This window comes from Neovison vison, chromosome 1, assembly GCF_020171115.1.
Source record: "Neovison vison isolate M4711 chromosome 1, ASM_NN_V1, whole genome shotgun sequence".
In the NCBI taxonomy this organism is placed as follows: Eukaryota; Metazoa; Chordata; class Mammalia; order Carnivora; family Mustelidae; genus Neogale; species Neogale vison.
In genome coordinates, this window is record NC_058091.1 from 145,794,663 (window position 1) to 145,808,169 (window position 13,507).

The 13,507-nt window shown below is 41.7% G+C and overlaps 1 protein-coding gene across 1 annotated transcript in view; it reads right to left on the minus strand.

Moving 5' to 3' along the window:
• Nucleotides 1–7,518: 7,518 nt before the first annotated feature.
• Nucleotides 7,519–13,507, minus strand: part of DCDC2 (doublecortin domain containing 2) — a 151,061-nt gene continuing 145,072 nt past the window's right edge. Inside the window, exon 10 of the mRNA XM_044259932.1 lies at nt 7,519–12,298. Within this exon, the coding sequence (XP_044115867.1) occupies nt 12,197–12,298 (102 nt within the window). The 3' untranslated portion in view covers nt 7,519–12,196. The remainder of the gene's footprint in view (nt 12,299–13,507) is intronic.

Genomic DNA, 13,507 nt, shown 5'->3' on the forward strand with positions numbered 1-13,507 from the left:
AAAAGAGAGAAAGATTTGGGGAACTGAAGAAATATCTGAAGTAATTACCTACAAACCAACATAAAATATAAATGGGTAAAAATATAAAGAAAGATCATGATTTGGAAAGTGAATTAAGTGCCCAATACCTAGATAAGCAAAGTTATCAGACAGAAAAAATAGAATGGGACTAAGGTATTATTTAAAATGGGAAACCTGAGAATTTTGTAGAAATTCGAGAATTTTCTAGAATCAGAAAACAAAGTAAATATGAAAAACAGATCTATCTAAATGAGATCATACAATGAAGTGAAAATACATGTAAATTAAGCAAGCTCTCTTTCAAAGCACAAAGATTCACAGATTGAATTTTTAAAATCCAGTTACATGCCATTGACATGAGATAATTTTAGAAAGGTAGAGAAAGGTTGAAAGTAAAAGAATGAAAGAAGATATGGCCAACCAAATATTTCCCAAAAAGAGCTGTAACAGTAGTATGGATTTCCAAAGAAATAACATAGCCTTTTAATAAGACCTCTATGTTTACTCTTGACCAGCCCATAGAAGTGCAAACTGATTCTCCTTCTTACTGGGTACTGAAGAGGATACATATGCCTAATCAATACAGGTACATACTATGTACCAGAGGCCATGTTAACCTTTTCTAATAAAGACACAGCATTTGACACAAGCTTCAGGAATTGGGCTATTGGTTACATGGTGGTGGTATATTATTGTTACCCTTAGCAGTGGCCAGGCCCGGTAAATTAAATGGGGATATGAGGGGCTACCACCCTTGTATCCTTTACATTTTTAAGAATAGCAATGATCTCAGTCATTCCCTCAACATGTGATATTTATTTTCTTGGCCTAGAGGGAGAGTTTCTTAGCCTTTCCCTCTGTAATAAGTCCTACAGGTCATAAGAATCAAGGTGAAGCCTGAGAACATCCACTCTACTCATTTGCGACTGGGGAAATGACCCTGGGTGGGTCTGTGGACCTACTGGATCCACTCTGACATGGAGCATGGCCAGGACTCCATGTGTTATCTGATTCCCATACATCTCTACAGTGATAGAGGAGACCAGGATATCACTTCGGGTCCCCAAAAATCAATGACAACTTGGAACCTGTATCCAGCAGTGCTCAAAAAACTGAGTATTTCCGTTTCCTCCATGTGTGGTTATCTGAGTACACGTCTATAGTTCCTTTTGGGGAAAGAGTGAGGAAATTGCTAACCTGCCCATGTCACGGCATTCCAGGGTCCTTCTCCATGAGGACCTAGCTTCTGTAGTTAATTCATTCTGGGACTAAAAAAAAAAAAAAAAAAAAACCGCTCAGGCTGAAAACTAGGCAAAGGATTGTGACCATTTATTGGGGCAACTGACTTCGGCCTTCTGCTTAACCACTGTTTACTCCATTTGGTCATCTACATTAAGCAACATCCCTGTTAGCTTCCCAATTATCTTGCCTTCAGGAACACCATATCCTAATGACCATCGTCGTGCATCCTGCAAAGCCAGGCCCTGCAGGTCCCAATCCAATACTGCTGTCCATAACAGTAATTCCCCCAACTTTGCTTTGGTTACATATATTCTGGGACCCCCATCATCTTTACTGTTGCTACAAAGCCCAGTTCTGCAACAGCATCTCCTACCATCCATTCCAGCCTACAAAATAGAGCTACGGCTAAGCTCCTAAAAAATACTGGAGCTCACCAGCGCATTCGTTGCCTTAATAAGTGGCATATCTTCCAAGCTCTTCTAACACCTTCCTGTCTTACACAGGAGACTTCTCCTAGCTCGCTCACATCAAGCGATTTTTTTTATCTCTTCCTCCAGAGCCTGTCATACCGCCTGACACATATACTTCCTTTAACTGGAACCGGTGCTTTTTCCAATCTTCCCAGAGCTACCCCAGGAGCATATGAGAACTGTGTCCCAGGGCCTGTGCTGGGGAATCCAGTCTTGTGTCATCAGGGCATGTGTCCGAGTTGGCGAGCTCTCCGTCCAGCTGTATACTCTTCCCTACTTGATCTACATCCTCCATGCAGCCGTGCTGTACTGGTTCTGGTAAGATGGTCAGCACAGTCTAGTAAACGGTCTGCCCTTGAATGAGACCGCTGCAGGGCATTCAGGAAGGGGAGAGGGCTCTAATTTCCAGTGATAGGGAGTGAGTTCTTCAGATCCAGAGGGTTCAGGAGAAACTAGAGTGGGTTCAAGGTTCTCAACTGCACCTACCCAGAGGATCCCACACTAAGTCTTGGGTTCCCAATCCTTCCCCATTTAAGGATCTGGCATTGCCATAGGGGACTTGCCTAGGCTAAGAATTCAGCCTTCTTTGACTCCTTCTCTTATTATATCCTGGGTTCGGTCTGCAGTTCTATCTGCTTTGGAACATAGAAGGAAAGAATTCTTTTAAGTGCTGCTGATAAGGCCCTTGGAAGTTTATATTCTGCTTTCAATCGCTAACAGATCTGAACCTGTCATTTTCTTTCTTCAGTGTCAAAGAGCACTTAGCAAGAGCAACCTAATTCCAGCTGTCCCCCTTAGCGTAACCATTTCCCCCGTGGACCCCTCAAATCCCAGAGACATTGCCCTAGCGAGTGAGTCCCCTACCCCCTACATGCCCTCCAACGTTACCACAGATGACACTGTACAGCAGAGACTATCAAAACTCTGCCTACCTCCAGGGATGGGATGCCCATTGCTGAGTTCTCCATGACCCAAATTCTACCCGAAAAATCTGTTTCCCAAGCCATGTTGCTCTGGTATCCCCCAGCTTGGGCTGTATCTTCCAGAGGCAGAACCTGAGATGAGGATTCGTGTACGATGGACAGAGGGAGGGAGAAGTGTGAAAGAAAGAGGAGAGAGCGGAGGGGAAAGTAAGGCAAGGAAGGGGCCCCACTGGGAAGTAGCCTGATCCCTCAGGGAGGTCTGGAGCAGAAACTGCATGTGGAATTGGTGTCCTCTTGAGACGGGGGGCGGGCGGGGCGGGGCTCACATGATTTCCTCCCACATCGGTTGGTCATTGGCTGCAGGTTGTCACTGTGCGAGGGGAACCTCCGGGCGACACCCCTTCTGTCTGACTTCTTCAGAGGAAGGCAGCCCGCACAGCGCTGGGCGGAGGGGTGCACCGGCCACATAAAACGGGCTCTGGGTGGGGCGCCAGCAGCATCCCCCGCCCACGCCCACTGACCTGTGAGTCGGTGGAGAAGAGAAGGGAAACTTAAAAAACGATTTAGAGCCAAATGACGACAAAAAATAGCTTATATCGGAACCTGCACTTACAGGTAATAGGGCACATCTTGGCAACTGGACAGCTTCGAAAGCACAGACTAGGTATGAATCAGGCCAAAATATGATGAGCAAGGGATTCGCCCTGAGACGTCACAGGAAACCCACAGAAAGCGGAGGGAAGGAAATCCTAGTGCAAAGAATCAAGAGCAGTGATGCAAACCATAGAGCACGGAGGGTCAGAAAATGGGGTATTTTAAAAAAACATTAATAAAAACAAACATGTGGTGATAATGAACAGGAAAGAAAAAAAGAGATATAAGCAACCCTAGAGATTTAAAAAAAACAAAAAAGAGGGAGAGAGAGAACATGGCAACATGTGGACAAGAGTTTTTAAATGTTTGAAAATACTACTATAAATAGCTTTGGCAAACAAACATGAAACATGAAGGAAATGAACAATTTTCTAACTAAGTATAAATGGCCAGTTTGGTTCAATAAACAGAAAATCTGTTAGGCATGTAACCACTAAAGAAATTAAATTAAGGGGAACCTGAGTGGCTCAGTGGGTTGAGCCTCTGCCTTTGGCTCAGGTCATGATTTCAGGGTCCTGAGATCGAGTCCCGCATCGGGCTCTCTGCTCCGTGGGGAGTTTGCTTCCCCCTCACCCTCTGCCTGCCTCTCTGCCTACTTGTGATCTCTCTTGCTCGCTGTGTCAAATAAATAAATACAATCTTTAAAAGAAAAAAAAAATCGTTCATAGCTCATCCTTTCAGAGTTTGCAAATAAAACAACCTCTTAGGAAACTACAAGTGAAAGAGAAATTTAACCTGATAAAAGTTACCTACCAAAAATATGAATGAATGTTACATCTCGTGTTAACTATCAGAAACATTCCCTTAATGTCAGGGAAAGACAAAAATATCCACTATTACCACTTTCATTCAAGACGTGCTGGAGACCCTAGCTAGTTCAAGAAGAATAAGGAAAGAAAAAAAAATATTTTAGGATTGGAACAGAAAAAAAACAGTGTTAGTTTTGTAGACAGCATTATAGTTTTCATTAAAAATCCCACCGAAACTTACAGACTGATTTTAATAAGAGAGTTCAGCAAGGTGCTAAATACAAGGTTAGTATAGGAAACAGTGACATCTCTCGACACCATGAATATATCCTTGGAAAACATAACTTTTAAAAAACTATTCAATTCACAATAGCCACAGAATTACAAACTCTTTGGGAATAAATACATTAAAAAAAATGTTCAAGCCCTTTCCAGTAAAAAGTATGCAAATTTTTAAACTTTTTTTTAAAAGCCCTAGATAAATGAAAGTTTCAGATTTATGGCTATCTCAATATTATAAAGATCTATACAGATTTAATCAAAATCTCAGCAGAGCTTTTCCAGATCCTGACAAGTTTAGCCTATAATAATCTACAGAACAGTAAAGAGCCAAGACAGTTTTAGTGGAGTAGGGGGTTCATGCAACCAAACATCCCTTCTATAAGTTATATATTATTTAAAAGTGAAGTTTCAGCATAAGGAGCCCCAGAAAAACAGGGGGGAAAGCAGAACATGAGGCCAATCTATGGACAGACCTTCTTCTACAAATAGACAAATAAGCCTTTGTCACGAACATGCTTCCTTCAACTGTGAACACAAGAACTGAATACATGATCACAAGGAGAGCTGAATACCTCCAACACTTGAGTCATTCCTGCCCCAAGAGGTCACATCTTAAAAAAGAGAGAGAGAGAGAGAGAGAGAGAGAGAGATCGTATCCAAAGGTTTGAGAAAAGGGAAGGCATCAAGCAGGGAGTAGGACATGTCTTTCAAGAGTAGTCCCCACATCGGTGCAGAAGCCATGTCCAGACTCTCTAGTGAGGCGCTCGACCCTGGGCAGGCCTCCTTGGATCCCCGCCCCCACCAAGAAAGCCTCTCCCACTCTTAAGAGGAACCGGGCTCATGAGCAGAAGCCTAGAAAACAAGTGTGCAGAAGTCAGGACACAAATTAATGTTACCTTGAGCATCAAGAGAATTGGTTGACAATAAAAGATCTGAGCGAGAATTTTCTCTTGTATATTCACTGACCAAATAAATAAATAAACACATAAAGTCCATTACACGATCAGGACCCAGCAGGAAGGGATGTGGTTCCGTTCACTCAGCCGCCGTACTGAGATACCACGGACGGGGTGGCTCTGACAACAGACACTTATTTTCTTACCGTTCTGGAGGTGGAAGTCCGTAATCAAGGGGCTGGTGGGTCTGGTTTCTGGAGAGGGAGACAGAGGGCTGCCTTCTCGCTGTGTCCTCATGTGGCCTTTCCTCTGTGTGGGCAAACAGGCAGTGGAAACACGCGCGTCTCCTCTGTTGTCCGCCAGTCCTGAAGGTTCAGGCCCCACCCTTATGACCTGCTGTAACCAAATGCCTCCAGGAGGACCCTATCTCCAGATACAGTCACACTGGAGTTTCCACATACAAATTTGGGGCCAGGGGAGTGGGGGGACACAATTCGGTCCATAATAGGATTCTCCTCCAATCTTGGCCCAAGAATGTCCCTAAAACACATGGGAAGTTGGTACAGTTCCCAGTATAGATCGATGGGAGATAAGACAGTGTGTTCAATAAACAGTGCTAATGGGACGTAAAGCACAGCATAGGGAATACAGTCAATGATACCGTTACAACTTTGTACAGCGACCGACAGAGGGCAACTGCACTTAACCGTGGCGGGCATACTGTCAGGTATGCAAATGCTGAATCAATGCGTTGCACGGCTGAAACTAACATAACACAGAATGGTAATTATACTGGAATGAAAATACTTAAAAAAAAAAAAAAAAAAGAAGAAGAAATACATTGCTTCTCTTCTTCTTTCCTGACCTGCTTGGCCACTCTCAGAAGCAATAAAAATTTTTTAAAAAATAAATGTATTTCTAAGAAAATGGAATGGGTTAGAGGCAATGATGGGGTATCCAACGGACAGTTGTATGTCCAGGTCTGGAGCTCCCGTGCAGAAGACAGCTGACCTGGAAACCCAGATCTGGGAGTCACGAGTACGGAAGTGGCAGTGATGAACATGACCGCACATGAGATTGCTCAGGCAAACCACAAAGATTCAAAGAGAAGGAAGAGAAACCAGTAAATTAGCAGCCAGAGTTGGGGGAGAGCCACAGTAATCCTCAGGCTTTTGTAGCCACAAAGAACAAATACAGTGAAACCAAGGGGCTTTGCCTTGAGTTTTAAACTTGATGGTGGTTGGGTTTTGTTTTGTTTTGTTTTGTTTTGTTGCATTTTAAAGCCATTTTTGTTATTATGAAACCAATAATAAATGAAAAAAAAGTGCAGGATATCTCTGCATCTTTTGTGTCTTTAGGGGAAGATTGAGTTTGTGAGGGAACTTGAGAGATCTGTACAAATATTGAATAGATTAAGGTCCCATTAGGAGGGAGAAAAACACCTGGAAACCTGCAGAAAAGCTGTATGTTTATTTTCACAAATAAGAATTTCATAGGCGGTGCATGGCTAGTCACTGCATACAATACCTTGTAGTAAAGACAGTCATTGATGGTGGTGGGAAGGGTGGAAGGAGTTTTGCCTTTGGCAATCCAGAAGACTTTTTGGTTGGTGAGGTTTCCTTTTTCACTCTCGTGGAACAACAGAAATATTTGGGTCACCTGCTCAAGCGGTTCTCTCCTCAGCTGCGATACCCCCAACCCACACATTTTGTTACTACATATCAAGAGGGCAAAATGCTTGTGCTTAACGACCTTTGTTTCTCAAACGTGAAGGGAAAACAGGAAACAACTTTCATTCAGTAGAAGGAAAGCAGTGACTCGCCCACAAACTAAACCCAAATTTTAGCTGACCTCTGTAAAATTATAAGTTTAAAAAACAATTGTAAGTTTATTCCCATAAGTATATCTACACAAAATATGTGTAAGCTGGGCAATTTGTTCTGTTTTTAAAGAGATCTTTATTCATTGCATAAGGGGAACTTTGGATCCGTGTTTCCCTAATACCATTTCATAAAAGAAAAACAATGTTTTTTTTTAATATACCTGAAATTTTCATCAACTAAACAACATGTCTATGAAGATGTAAACAATTTTTCTGTACATAATGAAGCTTAACACCCATGCCAAAAAGAAACAGAAGTATCGTTTGGTGTGTTGAATTCCCACATGGTTTAAATCAAAAAGTTTGTACTGCATTTGTGAAAAACGTCATGTAGAGAATTGATAAATGAAATATCAACCACACAACCTCATAAACAAGCAATAAAACAAGCCAGACACATTTTAGTTAAATAAAACAAAGATCTATTTACTCAAGAGGAAACAGTAAACTTACATATTTCAGAATGAGCACAGATACAGAAATTTTGAAAAAACTATCGCTCATAATTTGTATCAAAGCACAAATCATTTTCCTTACAAAGAGAAGTTCTAAATATAAATTACATAAAAATGATAAGTGCGACTTAACCTTTACTTACAACATCAATAATCACCCATTATCAGTGTACATAGTAAGGATTTAAGGCACAAAAGCAGCAGCGAAGCAAAAACCGGGGTGAGTTTTCTCCAAACTTCTGAACAGACTACAGTCATTCTGTCTTCCCACTTGCCATGACATTTGGGACAATAACTTGGTCACTCAGTGAGACTGTGTGGTTTAATCTGATCGACTATAGAGAAACTACAGAGAATTCATTCAGTCCCATTCGTAGATTGAAGCGAAGTCTATTGTTGGCTTAAGTCAACGGAGCTCCATTACCGACCTCCTGATTTGACAAACGCTTTACGGTTATCCAGACATCTGAAAATCCTCTCCTGATGCCCCATATTTTGCAGGATGTCCTACCTCTTCCAAAGCAAGGTTTCTTCTTCACCGCCACGAGACACATACTTTCATGCTCTCTCCAAGTCCCTCAGAGTTTGTGGTAGGAAATACGCAAACTTTACGTGCAGAGGACAAAAATCAGACCCACTTCCACACTGAGACAGTTTCTGGAAAGCAAGAATCTTAGAGTATTTATAAGACCAATATTTAATAATAAAGAACTACAGGTGCTTGTCACCTTAGAAAAACAGAATATCCTTAAAAAAAAGGGGGGGGTAGAGAAAAACAAGAAAGTGTTCCACTCGAGGACACGACAGTCACTCAAGGACCCTACAAAACTTCTGCCCTGAGCCAGAACATCCTAGATCAAGTTGTGGAATAGTGAGTCAGTCCTGTATTCTATTTGTAGCGAACCTGGCTACTAGGTTCCAAAGAGAGTTCTCTACACATTCCTGTAAATCACGCTCGCAAGTCATTCATAGGGATAAACCTTCCAACAGAGCCACTGTTGGTGTGGAATATTCCACAGCTAAAGCATAGAGTAGCTAAGGCTGGTAACTAAGAACTGAGGGTTTGTACTCTGTCGTTAGGTCAGGAAAACAAGATGATCTATCATCTGTCTGTCTATCTGCAATCACCCCTTCCTAGAATAAATTTTTCATTAAAATTCTGGAAGCTTTCTAACTTGGAAAACTTTAAAGCTCTTAAAGCCTGAAGGAAACAAGTTTAAAGCACCATGATACAGATCATTTCTTAGCATTTCCTCTCCGTGTGTTTTTACACATTGCTTCTCTCAGAAGAGGCTTGTTCTATTAGTAACGCTGTGCCTGAGGTGGCCCGTCCACTGGTTTAAAGTGTGCAAGTGCATCTGTACAGTATTTGATATGCAGATGTGAATATCTATACATTCTCTTTCTGTTCAGATTGGCAACAGTTCACATGGGATGCTTTCCCTTTAGTAATTTAATCTGCTTTTAAAAATTTCGAGTTACCACTGACTGAGCAACAAGGAAAGGACTGAGCGAATTTTTTTAGGAGGGTCCGTTAAGAATGTAAAGAAAGCTTCCTGATGTTCTACGGCCACAGACGTTTCCTAGGGGAATGAACTTTATCCCTTATTGTAGAAGATAGGTCATTGAGCGACATTCTCCAGGATGCCAGATCGTGAGCTATATGCTGGAGAAGTTAGCAAGATTACGTTCGCATTAGTGTGGCTTCACAACCGTGAGCCCACAGAGCTAGCTACCGGGCTCCAGGCCATGGCCATGTGGATGGTTCTGGCTCCACGGGCCACAGCAGGAGCCGACACTCTCAGAATGAAACAGGAGGATGAGATTATCCTGCTCTTCCCATGAGTTGGCATTCGAACATACCCCAAAACACATTAAGGGGAAAAGCAATGCCTTCATAAATGGAAAGGCATTCTGTGGCTACAGAGAAAAACAAGGAGTAAAAAGTTATCATATGGCCATAATATTCTGTTGTGTAACTAGACAGCTAAAAATCTGTATTTTGCTCTGCAAATCTCTAATCTTCCAATTCAATTAAGAAACCGGTTGTTTACAAATGTCTTAACCCCCAGTTAAGCTTGAGAAACGAGTTCCATGAAACCAGAACTAGGTAGGGGGTCTGTACCCACAGCCTCACGAAGGACTGACCCGGCGAAGCCTTCCGCTGGCAAAGTCGCTAGAGTTAGAGGATTTTGTCACAGCGTCCTCGCTCCTGGAAACACCCCGTGCCGCCAGACCAGGATCTCCTCTGCTCGCTCACATAAGCGCTCTCCAGATCTGTCCGTGATCTCTCCAGATCAACTCGTGCAGCTCGCCTGCCACGGAGACCACGACCACACGTGGGAGGAGAATCAGCTTTCCTTCCTCATGCTGACGTCATCTTCAAAACGGTGTTCACACTCCCTGTTCTCTGTGAATGACACTTTCCTTGGTTCAATGACAGATTTCATTTTTTTTTTTTTTAGTTGTGTATATTTACAAGGTGTTTTCAGGGGATGAGCTATTGTCCATCTCAAGATAGGTCACAATTACATCTTGTTAATAAGTGGTAAAAATGCACATCCAAGACAAGAATTACTTCCTGACTTTTCCATTTTTTGCTATAGTTACTATGGTCCATGGTCTTCTTAAAGCATGTGTATCTTTTGCTTTTCATGTAAAACAACATTGGGCTTCATTGAGATGACTTGTAAAAAGGTCCTGAAAACCTAAGTTTATGGTATAATGAGGAACGGAAGAAAAAAATGCAATGTAGCTCTTTTAAAGAAGGAAAAAAGAGAAACTCATTAAAGGAAGGGAAGTGAAAGAATCACCTTGAAAATTAGTTATACCTTCTTGCATTTAATTCCTGATTTCTATAAACTATTTAACATCATTAACCCCAGGCCCAGTAAAGGCATGGGAATTTAACATCAAAAAACCAGCTAGTCTATTTCCCTAGCGACTCCAGAGCGTTGCTTCCAGTCTACAGGGTTTCAGATCGTCCCCTTTGAAAAAAGAAGTCTACCTGTTATAAAGCACCATCTAGGTTTTATACCGGAAATATAGAACCCCCCACTTACAACTCTTCCTGCCAGATCAACATACCCTTATTTTTTTTTTTTTAAAGATTTTATTTTATTTATCAACATACCCTTATAACACCATCTCTTTTCCAATACTATTACATTATTGTCTCCATTTATGCGTCTTATTTGTAGAAAATATTAAAATAGCTGCTAGGAAAAAAGAAACATTCATTTTCTGTAGTATTATTAAGTACTTGATATAAATACCCTTACTCTAAATGGTTGGTTATGAAACCCGGAGGGGAAGAAAATCTTTTAACCTTATGATTAATAATGAATTCTACGAAAGCACTAGAAGTTTCCTTCCAAATTTGTAACATCTACATCATTAATAAAAATATTCTTTAATACGAGAAAAATATATAATTTCTATATTTGAGGAAGATCTGCATCATCTCTTAAAAATTCAGAAAACTAATACAATTATGTCTTTCCCCATATATACCTAACAAGGTATGAGTTCATTTAATTAGCCCACAAAATTGTAACAAGAAACTGGTTTCATCACGACAATTTAAACATTTTTCAACAATTTCTATCAGAAGACTTCTAATTATATAGGAAGGAATCTGCTTGGAAGTCTAACTATAACCGGCCATTAAAATAAACCTTTGCTGATATCCCTAGGGGGAAAAATATAACAAGGCTAATCCTAATAGAAGTAAGGCTTTTAAAAAGCAAGTCAAATGCATTCTTGGTTTTTTGTTCTTTTGTTAAAAAACTGGAGAGAATTCAACCTTTGGACCAGCCAATATTGAGTTTTCTAATGTAGTAACATGATGGAGAAGAGATGGGCCTTCTTGGCAAAGGTAGACTAGACCCGTGAAAACGCTCGGGTATCAGACCTTATAAACGGTCCCACCGGGCTCACTCACGAAAGCCCTTCCTGAGTGTATCATTAAAGCCGTAAGGACTAAAATCCGAAGCACTTGAGGGTAGATGTACAGAAATGAATCACTAACACACTGCATGGAGACTGCCTCCTTCCAAAATGTGCTCTTTTTAATTCTTGGGAGACGGATTTGGGATCAGCAGGAAGAAAGGAAGGAATGTCAACAAGTCACAAATCTACTGCCGTCTCTGAAACTAAATTACAATTTGTTTATTCAAGAGTTTATTGCTTTTAAAAAAATAGTACATGCCTTCCTATTATCGTCTCTACAATACTATGCCTTCCTAGGTAAGTGCTTTAGAACAAGCTCCCATCGACTAACCTCACTTCTAAATGGATAGAGAAGTAGAGATGGGTGTGGGCCTCTTTCTTCATCGCTTACCAAGACAAGTGGCCGATTGCCATCCGCGCAACATGCCCCTCTATCCCTCTTAATTTCTCTAAATGACTTTTACAGATACATCCCATGAAAAGAAGCCACTCTCCTTTAGTAGCTACTCAAAATCATCTAGCCTTTCCACTAAGCCTCTAATCTTAGAATTCCGTATGCAGCATCCAACCATATTGTCACATTATGTTCAGCAGTAACTCTACCCTTATTGTTCGCGTGTTGTAGCCCTTCATTTTCCCGATGATCAATACACTGTCTTCTTAAAAATCGTCTATGCTACGGCAGCATAGTCCTTGTTTTGTTCGTTCTCGTTTTCTTGCGGGCTCGTGATTTTTACTTCGGGTCTTGGTGGTCTTTGAGGGTCTAAGTCAGCCTGGAAGAAAAGTGATCAAAACAAAGATATTTAGTTCTTTCGTCCCAAAGGTCATAAAATTCACAAGGGGAAAAAAAATGACTCCATATTTAGGTAATCATAAAAATAGTCAACTAAAAATAGTTCCTGGGGTCCCCTTTGTCATGCCAGTGGATGTACCATCCTTAATACCTTACTTGCACAAAAGCCCTACCTGGGACCATAAGAGCACAGCAGGGGAGCGGCAGGGAGAGGGAGAAGCAGACTCCCCACTGATTAGGGAGCCCGACGTGGGGCTCCGTCCCAGGACCCTGGGATCATGACCTGAGCCAAAACCAGATGCTTAACTGACTGAGCCACCGAAGTGCCCCTCAATTTTTTTTTTCTTGATCTCACTTTAAGTTTTTATTTTCAATAGCATATTTATATTTTTCATTTCAGCATTTTCAGAGAAAAAAAGCACAGCAATTCTACCTCCATGTCACATTAACCCAACCCCATACCAGCTGTTCTTGTGTGAATCAGAGCTCACAGATTCTTTGTGACTCTGATACCAAGTACCATCATGTACAGAGATAAGGGCAGGAAGCAAACCAAGTACAGAGGCAGGATTTCTCCAATGTTACGGGCAACCCTGTACTTGGACTTCTTTTATGTTGTTAAGGATCTTGTCTCATGTCCAATGTGCCTGCTTCCCACTAGACTGAAATCCAAGCGGATGAGATCAGAATTCCCTGGTTTACAAGCTCTTCTCCGTGGAACCCTGGAGGCTCCACCGCCCTCGTATGGGCCACCCGAGTGGGGCCAGGAGGACTAGCTCCAAGGCCCTTTCCCCTACAGCCATAACTGATGGTCTAAAAAAGAAAAGGAAAAAAGATCGGGACTCCTTTTTCGCACAGTTATCTCAGGAAGTGTCTCCAACACCACGTGACCTCCATGTCCGTGGCTTGGGCTGCGTTTCTCCCGCTTCCCTGCTGTCTGTCTGTCTGTCTGTCATCCCAGCACACCGTACCTAAGAATGGCGACACCGGACAAAACGGTACCTGCTGAACTGAGCCTGGGGCCATTCTAGAAACAAACAGTCTTTTTTGAAATAGTTAATTTTTAAGGTATAATTTGTAATTCCTATGGATCTTGTTTTTCGCATGTTCGATATGCTTCAAATGTATCTAAAGGAGCCCGTGGGGGAGAATGGAAACAGCCTGCACTGCCCTTAGGGGAGAGAGGAGT